Source organism: Budorcas taxicolor, chromosome 5 (genome assembly GCF_023091745.1).
Source record: "Budorcas taxicolor isolate Tak-1 chromosome 5, Takin1.1, whole genome shotgun sequence".
Lineage (NCBI taxonomy): Eukaryota > Metazoa > Chordata > Mammalia > Artiodactyla > Bovidae > Budorcas > Budorcas taxicolor.
In genome coordinates, this window is record NC_068914.1 from 159,529,764 (window position 1) to 159,544,090 (window position 14,327).

General features: G+C 55.0%; 1 protein-coding gene across 2 annotated transcripts in view; it reads left to right on the forward strand.

The window, feature by feature from the left end:
• FBLN1 (fibulin 1) overlaps window positions 1-14,327 on the forward strand; it is an 82,163-nt gene that overhangs the window by 41,219 nt on the left and 26,617 nt on the right. The window contains exons 14-15 of one of the 2 annotated variants that reach the window (XM_052639833.1): window positions 919-1,042; window positions 8,931-9,372. In XM_052639833.1, coding sequence (XP_052495793.1) covers window positions 919-1,042; window positions 8,931-9,285 — 479 coding nt within the window. In that variant the 3' untranslated portion in view covers window positions 9,286-9,372. Of the gene's footprint in view, window positions 1-918; window positions 1,043-8,930; window positions 9,373-14,327 lie in introns of those variants that run through there. The other variant, XM_052639832.1, reaches the window with a different exon arrangement.

The window sequence follows — 14,327 nt, forward strand, 5'->3', positions numbered from 1 at the left end:
AGGCCTCAGGGCTTCCCAGGTGGCACTAGTGGCAGAGAACCCATCTGCCAGTGGAAGAGACAAAAGAGACGTGGGTTTGATCCCTGGGGTGGGAAGAGCCCCTGGAGGAGAGCATGGCAACCCACTCCAGTATTCTTGCCTGGACAATCCCCATGGACAGAGAAGCTTGGTGGGCTACAGTCCACGGGGTCACAAAGAGTCAGACCCGGCTGAAACAACTTAGCATGCACACATGCACCCGATGCCTCTGGCGTGGTGATGTCCCCTGAACCCGCCATTTGGCTGCTCTGGACCGTTTTGGGGTGGGGACGACTCTCCATGTCCAGGTGACCTCCTGATGTGCCCCAGGCCTGGTTCTGGTCCAACCCAGTCACTGACTTTGGAAACTGGGCACAGTGTAGACTCCCTTTCCCCCTCAGTTTCCTCATCTGTAATGTGGGGCTAGTGGCTTCTGCCCATTCCCTCCTCAGATGTTAGAAGTGGCATGCAAGGTAAGACTGATGCACCTCGAGAGCCTTGGAGAGGTGCTGGCTGCCTGGGTTCAAAGCTCAGCTCCCCCACTTGTAAAATGTGTGGCCTTAAACCAGTCACTTAAGCCCATGAGCTCCTCCTAAATGAGGATAATAACCAGTACTTGCCTCATTTAATTATAGTAAGAAGTGTTTCCTGCAAAACACTTCAATGGCCATCATTTAGAGGTTGCTGATGTTATTATGCTCACTCCAGGGATCATGAATAGTAGGTAAATTAAATATAAATCTCCTATGAACAAAAGAGCTGGCACAGGGCTGTGCTCCGGAGAGCAGCCAACGGAGAGCAAGGATGGCCCGATCCCCCAAACTCTGGGCACCCCCATCTGGGCTGGGGATGGCTTGGGGGGCCTCGGCCTTCACCGTGCTGCCTTGGGGTCTCCTGCAGACATTGATGAGTGTGTGACCGGCATCCACAACTGCTCCATCAACGAGACCTGCTTCAACATCCAGGGCGGCTTCCGCTGCCTGGCCTTTGAGTGTCCCGAGAACTACCGCCGCTCCACAGACACGTAAGTCCCTCGGGCCCCGCGGTCGTCAGTCTGTGTCAGCCTTCCTGGGGGCTGGGCTCCCGGCCTGCACGAGACAGGAGGGGGTGTTCATGAGCTGTATCCTCCCACGTGGGTCTTGGGAAACTCAAGGATCCCTGGTTCTCAGGCGCCTAAATGCCAGCGAGACTGGTCGCAGAAAGCGAAGGAAATTGGCCTCTCCTCCCTGGGGTGGAGCCTTGGGCAAGGGGCAGCTCTGTGGACCTCAGTGTCCACCTCTGTGGGATGCAGGAGGCAGGGGGTGCTGACTCGTATGGAGGTAGCAATGACTCCGGGTGGGCCGCACCTGAAGACCAGGTTCTGTTCCGCCCAGCGATGGTGTGGGAACAGCTCGGAAGGTTCTGGGTTCTCAGCCTAAAGCTGTGTGTCCGCGTGTCACTGTCAGCTTATTGACTGTCAGGCTGCCGGGTGTTTGCTGGGGCGTCCAGAAACCCTGTTCCTCAGGAAGCAGTGAGGACCCTCTGGCCTTGCCACACACGACCCCAACCCTTGTTCTGTTGAGGGGGGGTCTCCTTTCTTGCCCCAGAGATCGTTTCAGGGAAAGCTCCTCAGTGGGAGCCGATCTTAGGAGCATGGATGCCGGGTCCCTTCCCTCCTGCCCTGGGCAGTGCTGCCTGGGAGACTCGGCCTCTTGACCTTGACCCTGCTTCTCCTGCCAGGGGGTCAGGGCCATCTGGGGCAAAGGTCCCAGGCCCCGGCGTGTACTTGTTCTGGCCAAAAGTTAGAGCAGGAGATGCTCAGACGGCCCCAGTGTTCTTCGCAGCATCGGGCATGTTCATCCTCTGGCCTCACCCCCACCCGACCCTCTCCCCACCCTCTCTGTTTCCACAGCAGGCGTTCTTGTGGGTAGGGAAAAGCCACCCCGGGGCTGGGTTTGCCAGCACTCAGCATTCCAAGAGCCGGGGGCTTATACAACAGCTTACAGGCAGTACAAGTGCTCCTGAACTGGGAAGAACGATTGTGTCCTTGATTTGAGGCTGAGCTGCTCCTGTCTGTCTGTCCGTGCTCCGTCACTCCGTCCCAGGCCCTTGTCTGTGTCTGGGTTCGAGGATTCTGGAAGATGGGCTGGTTGCTGTTGACCTCAGGCATGGGTGAGGTCATGAAGGCAAACGGGGAGGAGGAGGCTGCCCTGCGCGGGGTCTTCATGCCTCCGATGCTGGGGGTGGGCAGGCTGGCATCGTGTGCCGAGACTGGCTGTGGTTGGCTCTCCTCCCCGGTCCTTACACTGATGGGTGCTGTGGAATCCTTCACCGCCCCATGGCTGGGGAAGGTCCTTTACTTGTTTGGGGAGTGTTCACCGTGAGCCTACTGTGTGCAGGCACCTGGGGAGACAGTGGGCCCGCAAAGGCCCCTGGGCCCTGCTCTGAGCCCAGGAGGAGCCCATGTGGAAATAGCTGTGGGCAGAGTGCAGGAGTGCTCTCATCAAGGAGGGCTCCCCCCCAGTGGGGGTGCGGGGCACAGAAGGCAGGAGTACCTAGAGTTGGTGATGCTGGAATGAAGGGGGGAGGAGTCGGGCAGAGAGGGAGGGAGTGGAGGGTGGGATGGGCGTGGGGTGTGGACCTGTGTGAAAGGGCAACAGAGGAGTTCCGGCTAGGAAATGGGGTGCCCAGCAAGGAAGCACACCTGCTGACTGAGGGGTTGATACTTCAGGGCGTGGTCTGTCCCCATCCTTTGGGTTCATCGCCCTGCCCCCTGGGGGATGATAAAGAGGGAGCACCGTCATTGTCTGTATTAGGCGCAGGAAGTGGACTCCGTCCACAGTCAAGGTTGGGGGGCGGTGGTTGAGGCTCTGAGCAGCCCCTCCAGGGAAGACTGTGGCCCCATTAAGCACATGCTGGTTGCCAGCGCCACCCAGCAGCCGGAGCAGAGGCTGGGAGGCGGGTGGAACTGGGAGAGGTGTGTCCCCTGCCCTGAGGGTCCAGTCTGTGCTCCCCTCACTGTTCTCAAGCCTCATGGAGATGCTGTGGCGTTCTGGAACGATCTGGCTTTGGTGTCAGCCTCGCTTAGGTTTGCCTCCCAAATTCAGTCCATTCCAGGTCACCTTTACAGTCAGCAGGTCCCGTGAACTTCTTGCTGTAAAGGGGGTGGTGGTGTCGCCCTCTGGGTTCCTGTTGGGTGACCTGTGATTGTGGGGGCAGAGCCGCTTCCATACGGTTCGCTCTGGGTTCAGCCTGGGGGGCTGTGGGTAAGGCGCACCCAGGCACATTTTACTGCCAGTATTTATGGATGGAAGGCAGACAGTGGCCCTGGTGTCCGGTTGAGGACAAAGCCTGGGAGGCTGCCTGGAGGAGGAAGGAACCAGGCCTGGGACACCCATCCTGCCTTCCAGGCCTGGCTCTCCTGTTCCTTGGTGCTGTGATCTGGGGTCTTGGTCACCCTGGGGCCCATTTTCCTCTGTAACGTGTGCTGACAATACCTGCTTGTCAGCGCCTTGAGGATTAAAAGTAATGCTCTGGGTGCCTGGCCCAGGGGGATGATAAAGAGGGAGCACCGTCACTGTCTGTATTAGGCGCAGAGTGCTGGTAAGGAAGATGGCTACGAGCCACCCCGTTCTCGTGCTCAGAATCCAGACGTTCCTCAGAGCGACTGCAGCTGCGGCTGACTGTGTGCCTGTGGGCTGACTGTGTGACCAGCCAGGTCTAGGGTCACTCAGTCCTCAGACGGGAAGACGAGACTCGGCTCCTGAAGGGCTGTTGAGGAATCGTGGGCCAGCCAGGAGCCCAGCACTGGGCGCAGGAAGTGGGGGCTGGGCCTGGAATCCTCAGTTGACAGGCCTTGGGGGGTGGGGGTCTTGTCTTGGTTGCCTTGTCATGTATGCGGGGGGCTGTTTCTCTGGGACCACAGGAGCCCTGATAGCTTAGGGCCACTGACACGCCGGGTAGATGTGGGCAGGACGCAGGCCAGAGCTCCAGGTGAGGCGAAGCTGAGCCTCTCAGCCCTGCGGACTCCTCACACTGGAGTTTTCTGTTTCACGGCCCTTTTCCTTTTCTGTAAAAACCCTCTTAAGAATTTATCTGACCTTCAGAAAGCGATTTGTACAAGTTAAAAGTGCTATATTAGAAAGGACCCTGGAACTGGCACTTCTGTGGTTTAACATTCAGGGAGCCTTGACCAGCAAGATTTGAGTCTCTCTGTCGCCAGGCCTCAGCCTTCTCTCTCTCCACAAACAGCCTCCTTCTGGCCAGTCTCCCCAGTGGCCGAAGGGCGGTAACTGGAGCATGACCCAGCAGGCTGGGCCACAAACCACAGGTCTGGGCCCCAAGGACTGACCGGGCTGTTAAGATCCTGCCCACGCAGTTCCCTCCTCCTCACAGCAGGGATATTCAGAGTGTCCCTGAGCCCGGGATGGGACCAAAAACATCCTCTTTACCCCCTCAACGGGGCAGACCCCGAGACCCGGGCTCTCAGAAGCCAGGGCCAGAGGGAGGCTGGCGGCCTTAGTTGGCACAGCTCCCGGCCCCAGGGTGTAACTCCGGTGGACGGAGTGGGTGGAACCCTGCCCTGGCTAGTTCCTGGGGCTTGTGTCCAGAGCGACAGGAACTGCCGGCGGGGACGGCTGCGAGCTTCAGGCGGCCACAGCAGCCATCCCTCCCAGGAGAAGGCACTGGCCTTGAGGACCTTTCTTCTCTGGCATGTGGTGACTTCCAATAATTGCGTTTTCGTGGAACTTGGGGTGTCTTGACCAGGCTGTTGAACTGAAAGCTTGGAGCACGTTGTTCTGTCATGCGGGTCGAGATGGAAACCGAGGTGGGTGGTCCCCGGGTTCTGGGCCTCCTCTGCTCTGTAATAGATGCGGTGGCGGCGGCCCCTCCTCCATCGAGACACACTCCTAAATAAAGACCTCAGTGCCACCCCCAGTCTGACAGGCAGTTTGCCAGAGGCAGTAGTTATGCTTTCTGGGATGTTTGTAGTAAGTATGGGGCAGAGCAGAGTGGAATCATTGAAATTGCAACTGACCAGGAAAATCAGGGCCGAATTTACTCGTGCGCATGTATTAATATAAAGCATGTAGTGAGTGTCATGGAGACGTAGGGTACTGGAGGGTACATGAGGGTATTGGAGACGAAGCCAAAGAGCCATGGGAATGGAATGGCCTGGAAGGAGCTGGGCCCAGAAATACCCACAGGGAGGAAGGGCTTGGGTGCTCTGTGGGGTTGGGGGTGTGGAGACCACCGGAGAGGAAGCAGTGTTCTGCTCTCTGGTGTGATGGCTGTGGGGGCGATACCAGAACTTACGCACACCTCACATTCCCTGCCTTCCACACGTGCCGTGTTAATCATTTGGCAAATGAAAAGCCTGGGAGACGTGGGAAAATTTAATGCACATGATGGAGACTCTAGCACCACCTGCTGGCCAGATCCACCAGACCCTTCCTGAAGCAGCTCTGTGTGTGTGTGTGTGTGTGTGTGTGTGTGTGTGTACACATAGCCTTTGAAGTGTGTGTGTGTGTGTGTGTGTGTGTGTACACATAGCCTTTGAAGTGTGTGTGTGTGTGTGTGTGTGTGTATGTACACATAGCCTTTGAAGTATGGGCTCTGTGTGTGTGTGTACACATAGCCTTTGAAGCGAGGGATTCCCAGAGCAGCTGGGTGTGTGTTTGTGTGTACAAATAGCCTCTGAGGTGAGGGCTTCCCAGATGACTCAGTGATAAAGAATCCAGCTGCCAATGCAAGAAACACAAGAAATGTGGGTTCGATCCCTGGGTCAGGAAGATCTCCTAGTGTAGGAAAGGGCAACCTGCTCCCGTATTCTTGTCTGGGAAACCCCATGGACAGAGGAGTCTGGCGGGCTACAGTCCACGGGCCACAAAGAGTCGGGCATGATTGAGCGACTGAGCACGCACACACACAGGCCACCTTTGCCTTTGCCGTTCAGTGCAGACTGGAGTCGTGGACAGGTTCCATGTCCTCACTGAGCTTGGTCTTCCTGTTGGTAAGACAGGAATCATGTGGGACAGCGAGGGGAGCTTGGGGAAAGAGAAACTCCCAGCACGAGGCCAGGCATGTTCCTTGGTTTTTCCACAGTCACCTGGAGCACCCCCTTTAGGCCTGGACCAGGGTGTCTGTAGGGGTGGGCTGCCCCCGGCAGTGCACACGCCTACGTCTTTTCCCACTGCTCTCCGTCTGCCTGTCGGCCACCTCCCTTACAAAACCTTCATCTTCAGTGTTCCTGATTTTCACATGCCTTTACTAGCGTGGAGCTCATTCCTAGGGCTGCCTTTTCCAAGAGCTCAAAATGGTGAACAGCCAAGTAAATGAGAGGATTCCAGTGAGGGAGTCCTGATAAAGAGCCTGGACATAGGATGTAAAAAGAGACAGTGCTTGCTAACAATAAATGCCAAGTGTTAAATAAGTTCTAGTCCCCCAACATGAGGCATGGAAACTGAAAAGCTGGAATGGAGGCATGATGGAAGACAAGGACAGTAGTAGATGCTCCCAACTGGAGAATCCAAGCACAGTCAAGATGGCGAAACTTCCTGGGGCATGCTCTGTCAAGTCCTGTGGGGCTCAGCACAGGGCTCTGCTTCTAAGGCAGCTGCCTTCATATTGTGATGGAGTTCAAGAGGCAGAAGATAGGCCTGTTCTTATCATCTCACAGAAGGTTAGAACCTGTCCCCATCCTGTCACAGGAAGTTAGAATCTATCTTTATTCTGTCAAAGGAAGTTAAAACCTATCCTCATAATCCTGTCACAGGAATTTAGGAGCAATAAATATTCTCTCACAGGAAGTTAGGACCTGTCTCCATCATGTCACAGGAAGTTAGGACGTATCTCTGTCCTGTCACAGGAAGTTAGGACGTGTCTCCATCGTGTCACAGGAAGGTAGGACATGTCTCCATCCTGTTACAGGAAGGTAGGACCTGTCACAGGAAGTCAGGACATGTTTCCATCGTGTCACAGGAAGGTAGGACCTGTCACGGGAAGTCAGGACATGTTTCCATTGTGTCACAGGAAGGTAGGACCTGTCACAGGAAGTTAGGACATGTCTCCATCCTGTCACAGGAAGTTAGGACCTGTCTCCATCATGTCACAGGAAGGTAGGACCTGTCACAGGAAGTCAGGACCTGTCTCCATTGTGTCACAGGAAGGTAGGACATGTCTCCATCCTGTCACAGGAAGGTAGGACATGTCTCCATCCTGTCACAGGAAGGTAGGACCTGTCACAGGAAGTCAGGACGTGTTTCCATCGTGTCACAAAAGGTAGGACCTGTCACAGGAAGTTAGGACGTGTCTCCATCGTGTCACAGAAATTAGGACATGTCTCCATCCTGTCACAGGAAGGTAGGACATGTCTCCATCCTGTCACAGGAAGGTAGGACCTGTCACAGGAAGTCAGGACCTGTCTCCATCGTGTCACAGGAAGTTAGGACCTGTCTCCATCCTGTCACAGGAAGTTAGGACCTGTCTCCATCCTGTCACAGGAAGGTAGGACATGTCTCCATCCTGTCACAGGAAGGTAGGACCTGTCACAGGAAGTCAGGACGTGTTTCCGTCGTGTCACAGGAAGGTAGGACCTGTCACAGGAAGTCAGGACCTGTCTCCATCGTGTCACAGGAAGTTAGAACCTGTCTCCATCGTGTCACAGGAAGTTAGGACCTGTCTCCATCCTGTCACAGGAAGGTAGGACCTGTCACAGGAAGGTAGGACCTGTCTCCATTGTGTCACAGGAAGTTAGGACATGTCTCCATCGTGTCACAGGAAGTTAGGACATATCTCTGTCCTGTCACAGGAAGTTAGGACCTGTCTCCATCGTGTCACAGGAAGTTAGGACCTGTCTCCATCGTGTCACAGGAAGTTAGGACATATCTCCGTCCTGTCACAGGAAGTTAAGACATGTCTCCATTGTGTCACAGGAAGTTAGGACCTGTCTCCACCGTGTCACAGGAAGTTAGGACATGTCTCCATCGTGTCACAGGAAGTTAGGACATATCTCTGTCCTGTCACAGGAAGTTAGGACCTGTCTCCATTGTGTCACAGGAAGTTAGGACCTGTCTCCATCGTGTCACAGGAAGTTAGGACCTGTCTCCATCGTGTCACAGGAAGTTAAGACCTGTCACAGGAAGTTAGGACGTGTCTCCATCCTGTCGCAGGAAGTTAAAACCGCTCCTCATATTGTCACAGAAAGTTAGGACCTGTCTCCATCTTGACCCAGGAAGTTAGAACCTGTCTCCATCTCTGCCCCAAGCCTTGGCTGGTCCTGGGAATACAGACAGGGAACTGGGCCTAGAATACAAAGCTTTAGCGAGGAAAGATAGGAAAATACTTGACTGAGCACAAATCTAGCTTCCTTACGCACTCTGTGACCTTGAGAAAGCCACTGATTCTTTCAGCTTCCGTTTCCTCATCTGACAAATGGCCCTCAACGCCCCCTCACAGTGTGGGTATGATCACTCTAGCAAAGGCATGCCGACGAATAGCCAAACGCTCTGTAAATGGCGGCAGCCATGTTTGCTGGCCTGGAGAGCCGGCCAGTGTCGCCCTGACCACTGTCTGGGTGAGGAGCTGGGAGCCTGGACAACACTCAGAGGGCAGGGTGTGCCTGGTGAGGACAGCCTAGGGTGGGGCTCTGCCGGTGAGAGAGGGACACACCTTGCTCCAGGCACAACCCCGGCCCCAGCCACCCAGCGCCCCCGAGGGTGTTGGAAGAGGCTAGTGGCTGAGGCAGCGGCTGGAGGTCCCCGGCACCTCCCACAGGTGAGTGAGGGGTGCTCTTCTTGTTGGCTGACTGGCCAGAGGGCGGCGGGAGGCCCCGCCCAGCAGGCCCCCCGCTCACCCCGCCCCACGCTCTGTTGTTTCCGCTTGCTGAATGGGCCCTAACCCTCTCCTTGTCTCTCTGTCCACTTTTCTTGCAGCCGCTGCGAGCGCTTGCCTTGCCATGAGAATCAGGAGTGCCCCAAGCTGCCTCTGAGAATAACCCACTACCACCTCTCTTTCCCCACCAACATCCAAGTGCCCGCCGTGGTCTTCCGCATGGGCCCCTCCAGTGTCGTCCCCGGGGACAGCATGCAGCTGGCCATCACCGGCGGCAACGAGGAGGGCTTTTTCACCACCCGGAAGGTGAACCACCACAGCGGGGTGGTGGCCCTCACCAAGCCCGTCCCCGAGCCCAGGGACATGCTCCTGACCGTCAGGATGGACCTCTCCCGCCACGGCACCGTCAGCTCCTTTGTGGCCAAGCTTTACATCTTTGTATCCGCAGAGCTCTGAGCACGCGCTTCGGGCCGCTGAGGGGGCCCCCTTGTTGCTTTCCCCACCCTCCGCTCCGGAATGCCAATAAAGGCTCAGCGGGCAGCCCCACGCAGCACGGCTGGCGTGCCTTGGTCTTATTTGGCGCGGTCGGGAGCGTCTGTGCTGCTTGTTCCTGGTGGGGAAGGGGGGCCCAGCCCTGCCTGGCACCCCCAAGGGCGGCCGAGGAGTGTTTTCCGTGAGGGGTCTGCGTCCAGGAGCCCCTGTGAGTGGGAGTCGCAGTCCATACCGCCCAGGTGCCCAGGCCAGGGCAGAGCGAGGTTGGATGTTTCATCTGAGATGATTCTCTGTCCCCCACTTGTGCTAAGCCCGGAGGACGAGGTGACAGAGGCCTCTAGGGATGGCTGAGCTCCATCCCTTCTCACTTCACAGATGTGGAAACTGAGGCCCAGAGAAGGGGAGGGGCTTGACCAAGGTGACACGGGCTGTGTGCGGTAGAAGGCAGTCTAGGAGCCAGATCTTCCGGTCCCAGCCTGGTTTCCTTGCTGTATTGCCAGGAGCTGAGCCTTTAACTGAGACCATGAAAGCTCCATCTTGAGACTCAAACCTCCCATTCTGTCTTGATGAGAAGCCCAAATTTGTGGAAGAACACCAAACGCAATCGCAGCATCTTAGAAGCAGCCCTTACCTAAGGGAGGCCGATTCCCTCCACAGAGGACCCCCGCTTTGTACCAGGAGGAGGCAAAGGGGGCCTGATGAATGTGTCGCTCACGGGCCCCACTCAGGAAGCCCCGGGCCTTCATGTGCACTGCTTCCCATCCTGTGGGGCAGGCGTGTCATCCCCAGAGAGGCTTGGGGCGGGGCAGGTGAGCGATGTGCTCGAGGTCACACAGCTGACCTTCGAACCTTGGTTTGCTGAGGGCACAGCTCTGACTGTCCCGTCCCGCCACAGCACTGCCAGCGTGAACCTTGATCAGCCTGCCTCTCTTCAAAGACCTCTCCCACCATGATCCCAGCCAAGCCCCCAGTGTGCCTCTCAAGGCACGGCATCATTTATCCCTGGCGTCCACCTCCAGCCTGACCTCAGATTGTTCTCCCTTGCCTTGCTTCCCTTGAACCACACTGTTGAGTTCTCTGCTGCCACAGGCCTTTTGCACATGCTTTTGCACCCTTGGCCTGAATGTTGGTTGAACCTCAGTCACTGCTCCTGTCGCCACTGGGCCTCGCTGGACACCCTTGGGTTATGTTTCCTCTGTCAGTCTTTCTCCCAGCTCCGCCTTTGTGATGCTCCTCATAGTTTGCAGGTCCCACTTTCTGTGTTTCACTTTTGTTCCCCACACCACCCAGAAGGCTCTGGGATGTCAGGGACCAAGTCTGTCTTGTTCAGGGCCGTGTCCCTAAGCTCCTGGCGAGGCCTACCATGCAGTAGGTGCTTTGCTTCTGTCTGCTGAGGGGATGGATGACTTCCTGCCAACATCGCTTTGCATGTCTAGCATTTCTGTGGCTGCTGATGCTGTTTTCAAGTAGGAACATGAAAGGGAGGCAGAATGTCAAGAGGAATCAAGTAAAGGATACTGGAGGGGCCTAAGGTCCTTCCTACAAGGGCCTGGATGAAGATGGGGAAGGGGTCCACTTTGCTATCTAGTGGAGAGGACAGGTATACAGTTGACACCGTGCCCTATGCCCTGTGACAGAGGCAGCAGGTAACTTGCCACAGGAGAATACACATGCTCCTAGCCACTTGCCTCCAAACCCCTGCTGTCTCCCAGACCCCTCTCTGAGCACCTCTGGTCTGGTCCAGCTTGCAGTCTCCCAAGCTGAAGCCAGAGGACCTCTCAGAAGGACCAGTCTTGTTGTGTCCCTCCCCTCTTTAGAACCTTCTATGACTAGCAGACGAAGCCCAACTCCCTTGGAAGGGCGTCTGAGACCGTGCCTGCTCCAGCCTCTGCCCACCTTTTCAGCCACGTCTCCCCCTTGTTCCCCACTCTGGCTCACCCCCTGCTAGTGACCAGTGTTCTAGTTACGCAGAACTCTTACCCTTTTCTACACTCACTTTCTCTAGGCTATAGCACACGCCATCCTTTCCTCCTGCAAATGGCCATTCTCTCTGAAGATGTAGCTAAAGTCGCCTCATTGGTGAAGGCTTTCCTTAATCTGAGCTTTTCCAGAGCCAGGTATCTGCCATCAGAGCGGTTACCCTGGCATCTTGTTCTTTTTTTTTAATACTTTTAAATGGTGCCATCAATTCCTTTATTTTTGGCCACGCCACACAGCATGTAGGATCTTAGTGCCCCAACCAGGGATCGAGCCCATGCCCCCCCCAGTGGAAGCATAGAAAGTGCGAGTCTTCACCACTGGACCACCAGGGAAGCCCTTGTTTTTGTTACTTTTTATCACCACCTTTTTAAAGACAGGGATTGTGTCTGTATTCTCTACACTTTTCAGAATGTCTGGCCTGTAGAAGGAGCTCAGTAAACATCTGAATAAACATGGATGGATGGATGATGGATAGATGAATGGATGGACAGTATTTTCAAGGCTTAGTTCAGATACCACCTCTTTTGTGAAATCAACAAGACACAGCAGGGATTCGTCATTGTATTCAGTTATTCCTATCTGGGGGCTTCCCTGGTAGCTCAGTTGGTGAAGAATCCACCTGCAATGCAGGAGACCCCTGTTCGATTCCTGGGTCAGGAAGGTCCGCTGGAGGAGAGATAGGCTACCCACTCCAGGATTCTTGGGCTTCCCTGGTGGCTCAGCTGGTAAATGATCCACCCGCAATGCAGGAGACCCCAGTTTGATTCCTAGGTTGGGAAGATTGGCTGGAGAAGGGAAAGGCTCCCCACTCCAGTGTTCTGGCCTGGACAATTCCATGGACTGTGTAGTCCATGGGGTTGCAAAGAGTCTGACACCACTGAGCGACTTGCACTACTCTTTCATCATGGTCCTGCTTATTGAGGCTGGGGGGAGCTCGTTGCCCCTAGGTGTGTTAAGATGTGGGGGGATTCTTGGGGGCTTTAGAAGCCTTTCAGTGGCCTTACAAGGCTTGCCAGAATCCCTCTACATTCCCACTGGCTGTTCAGCTTTTCTTGCACTTTGCCTTGTTTGTGGGACTTCCTGCCTCCTCAGGTGCCCTGTTCCATCCGAGAACACCTCTGATGTGTTCGTGCGTGTACCTGCATGCACACACGGGGATGGCGGTATCTGGATTACCTGGCCGCTCGCCTCTCTGCAGTCCCTGGAGGCTACATAGCAGTATTCCTGTATCAGCCTGCTGTATCAGCAGAGATCACACAGTGCAGAGAAAACAAACCAACCCACCCAACCAACCGAACGAAACTTAAGAGTTCAAGTGTCCTCGTTGCCATTGACTGGTTCTGTGACCTCAGATAAGTCACTTGCCTTTCAGAGCTTCGAGGCCCATTTCCTGAACTATTTTGGAAATAACATGAAGTTACTTACACACAAGGCAGCATCTGGGTGTGGTAGGCAGTTAATGAGTATTGGTGTCTCCATTCACTGGAAGGTACTCAAGTATTCATTTAGATTTTTATTTAAATGGAAAATGAAAGTTCAGAGGGTTTGTAGAGCTGCCATCACTTCCAACTCTTGGACCTGTGTGTGCAGTTTTGGGGTTTTTTTGACTGCACCACCTGGCTTGTGGGATCTTAGTTCCACAGGTACTTGATTCCACCAAAGATTAAACCTGAGCCCTTGGCAGTAAAAGCACAGCATTCTAACCTCTGGGCATCCAGGAAAGTCCCACATGTGTGCACTTTTAAACCAAGCTCCCAAAGGTGGTGGTGGTGGTGTTCAGTCCCCAAGTCATGTCTGACTCTTGCGAGACCAGGGACTGTAGCCTGCCAGGCTTCTCTGTCTATGGGATTTCCCTGGCAAGAATATTGGAGTGTGCAGCCATTTCCTTCTCCAGGGGATCTTCCCGACTCAGGGATCAAACCTAGGTCTCCTGCATTGCAGGCAGATTCTTTACCAACTGAGCCACCAGGAAGCCCAAAGGTGAAGGATGATAATTATGATTATCATATAATGATAAAATAGTTAACAACTATCACAGCTAACACCTAGGCAGTGCCTTCTGTGGGCCAAGCAATAACTAAACCCTCATGGAGCCTTTGAGGAAAGTGCTGTTATGATCCTCATTTCACAATGAAGACATGGAGGGAGAGAGGTTAAGTAACCCACCCGAAGTCCCAGCGCTGATGTAAGGTGGGGTGGAATTCCGACCCAGGCAGCCTGGCTCTGGAGTCTGTTCTCAGACACCCAGCCCGATGCTGAAGGGGGCAGGATGGCTGGGATCACTCAGTGCTCATCAGCTTGTTACTCTGGCTTCCTCTCAGAAAGCCCTCATACCAGCCCAGTTCTGAAATTCTCAAGTGAAAAACAGGGTGTTTCACTAGCTGAGGGAGGAGACAGCGTGGCGAAGAGGGAAGAGCGGTGAAGAGTTGGGGCAGTGATGTGTGCATACCGTCCTGCACAGACGCCTGGGGTGACGCTGCAGCGTAGTCTCGGAAGTTCTCTGGGTCCTAAGCGAAACCACGACGACCGGATAAGAAAGCTTTTCATCCTTGGGAAACGCTTCCAGCTAAACAAAGGCAAGCCCCACATATAGTTCAAATGAAATCCACCCACATGGTATTGGCATCCGTGCAGGAGGAGGCAGTGAACGTACCCCAAGCAGTCAGCAGTGTCCTGTAGAAAGCGCAATCTGAGAACAGTGGCTGAGGCTGGGAGCCCCTTTGCTCGCTGCAGTGGCGAGTGTGTGCAAGCATTGAAGAAGGGGTGGAGCAGGCCGTGCTGTGCTTAGCCGCTCAGTCCTGTCCGACTCTTTGCGACGCCATGGACTGTAGCCAGCCAGTCTCCTCTGTCCATGGGATTCTCCAGGCGTGAATACTGGAGTGGGTTGCCATGCCCTCCTCCAGGGGATCTTCCCAACCCAGGAAGAGAACCCAGGTCTCCCACATAGCAGGCAGATTCTTTACCAGCTGAGCCATCAGGGAAGCCCAAGAATATTGGAGTGAGTAGTCTCTCCCTTCTCCAGGGGA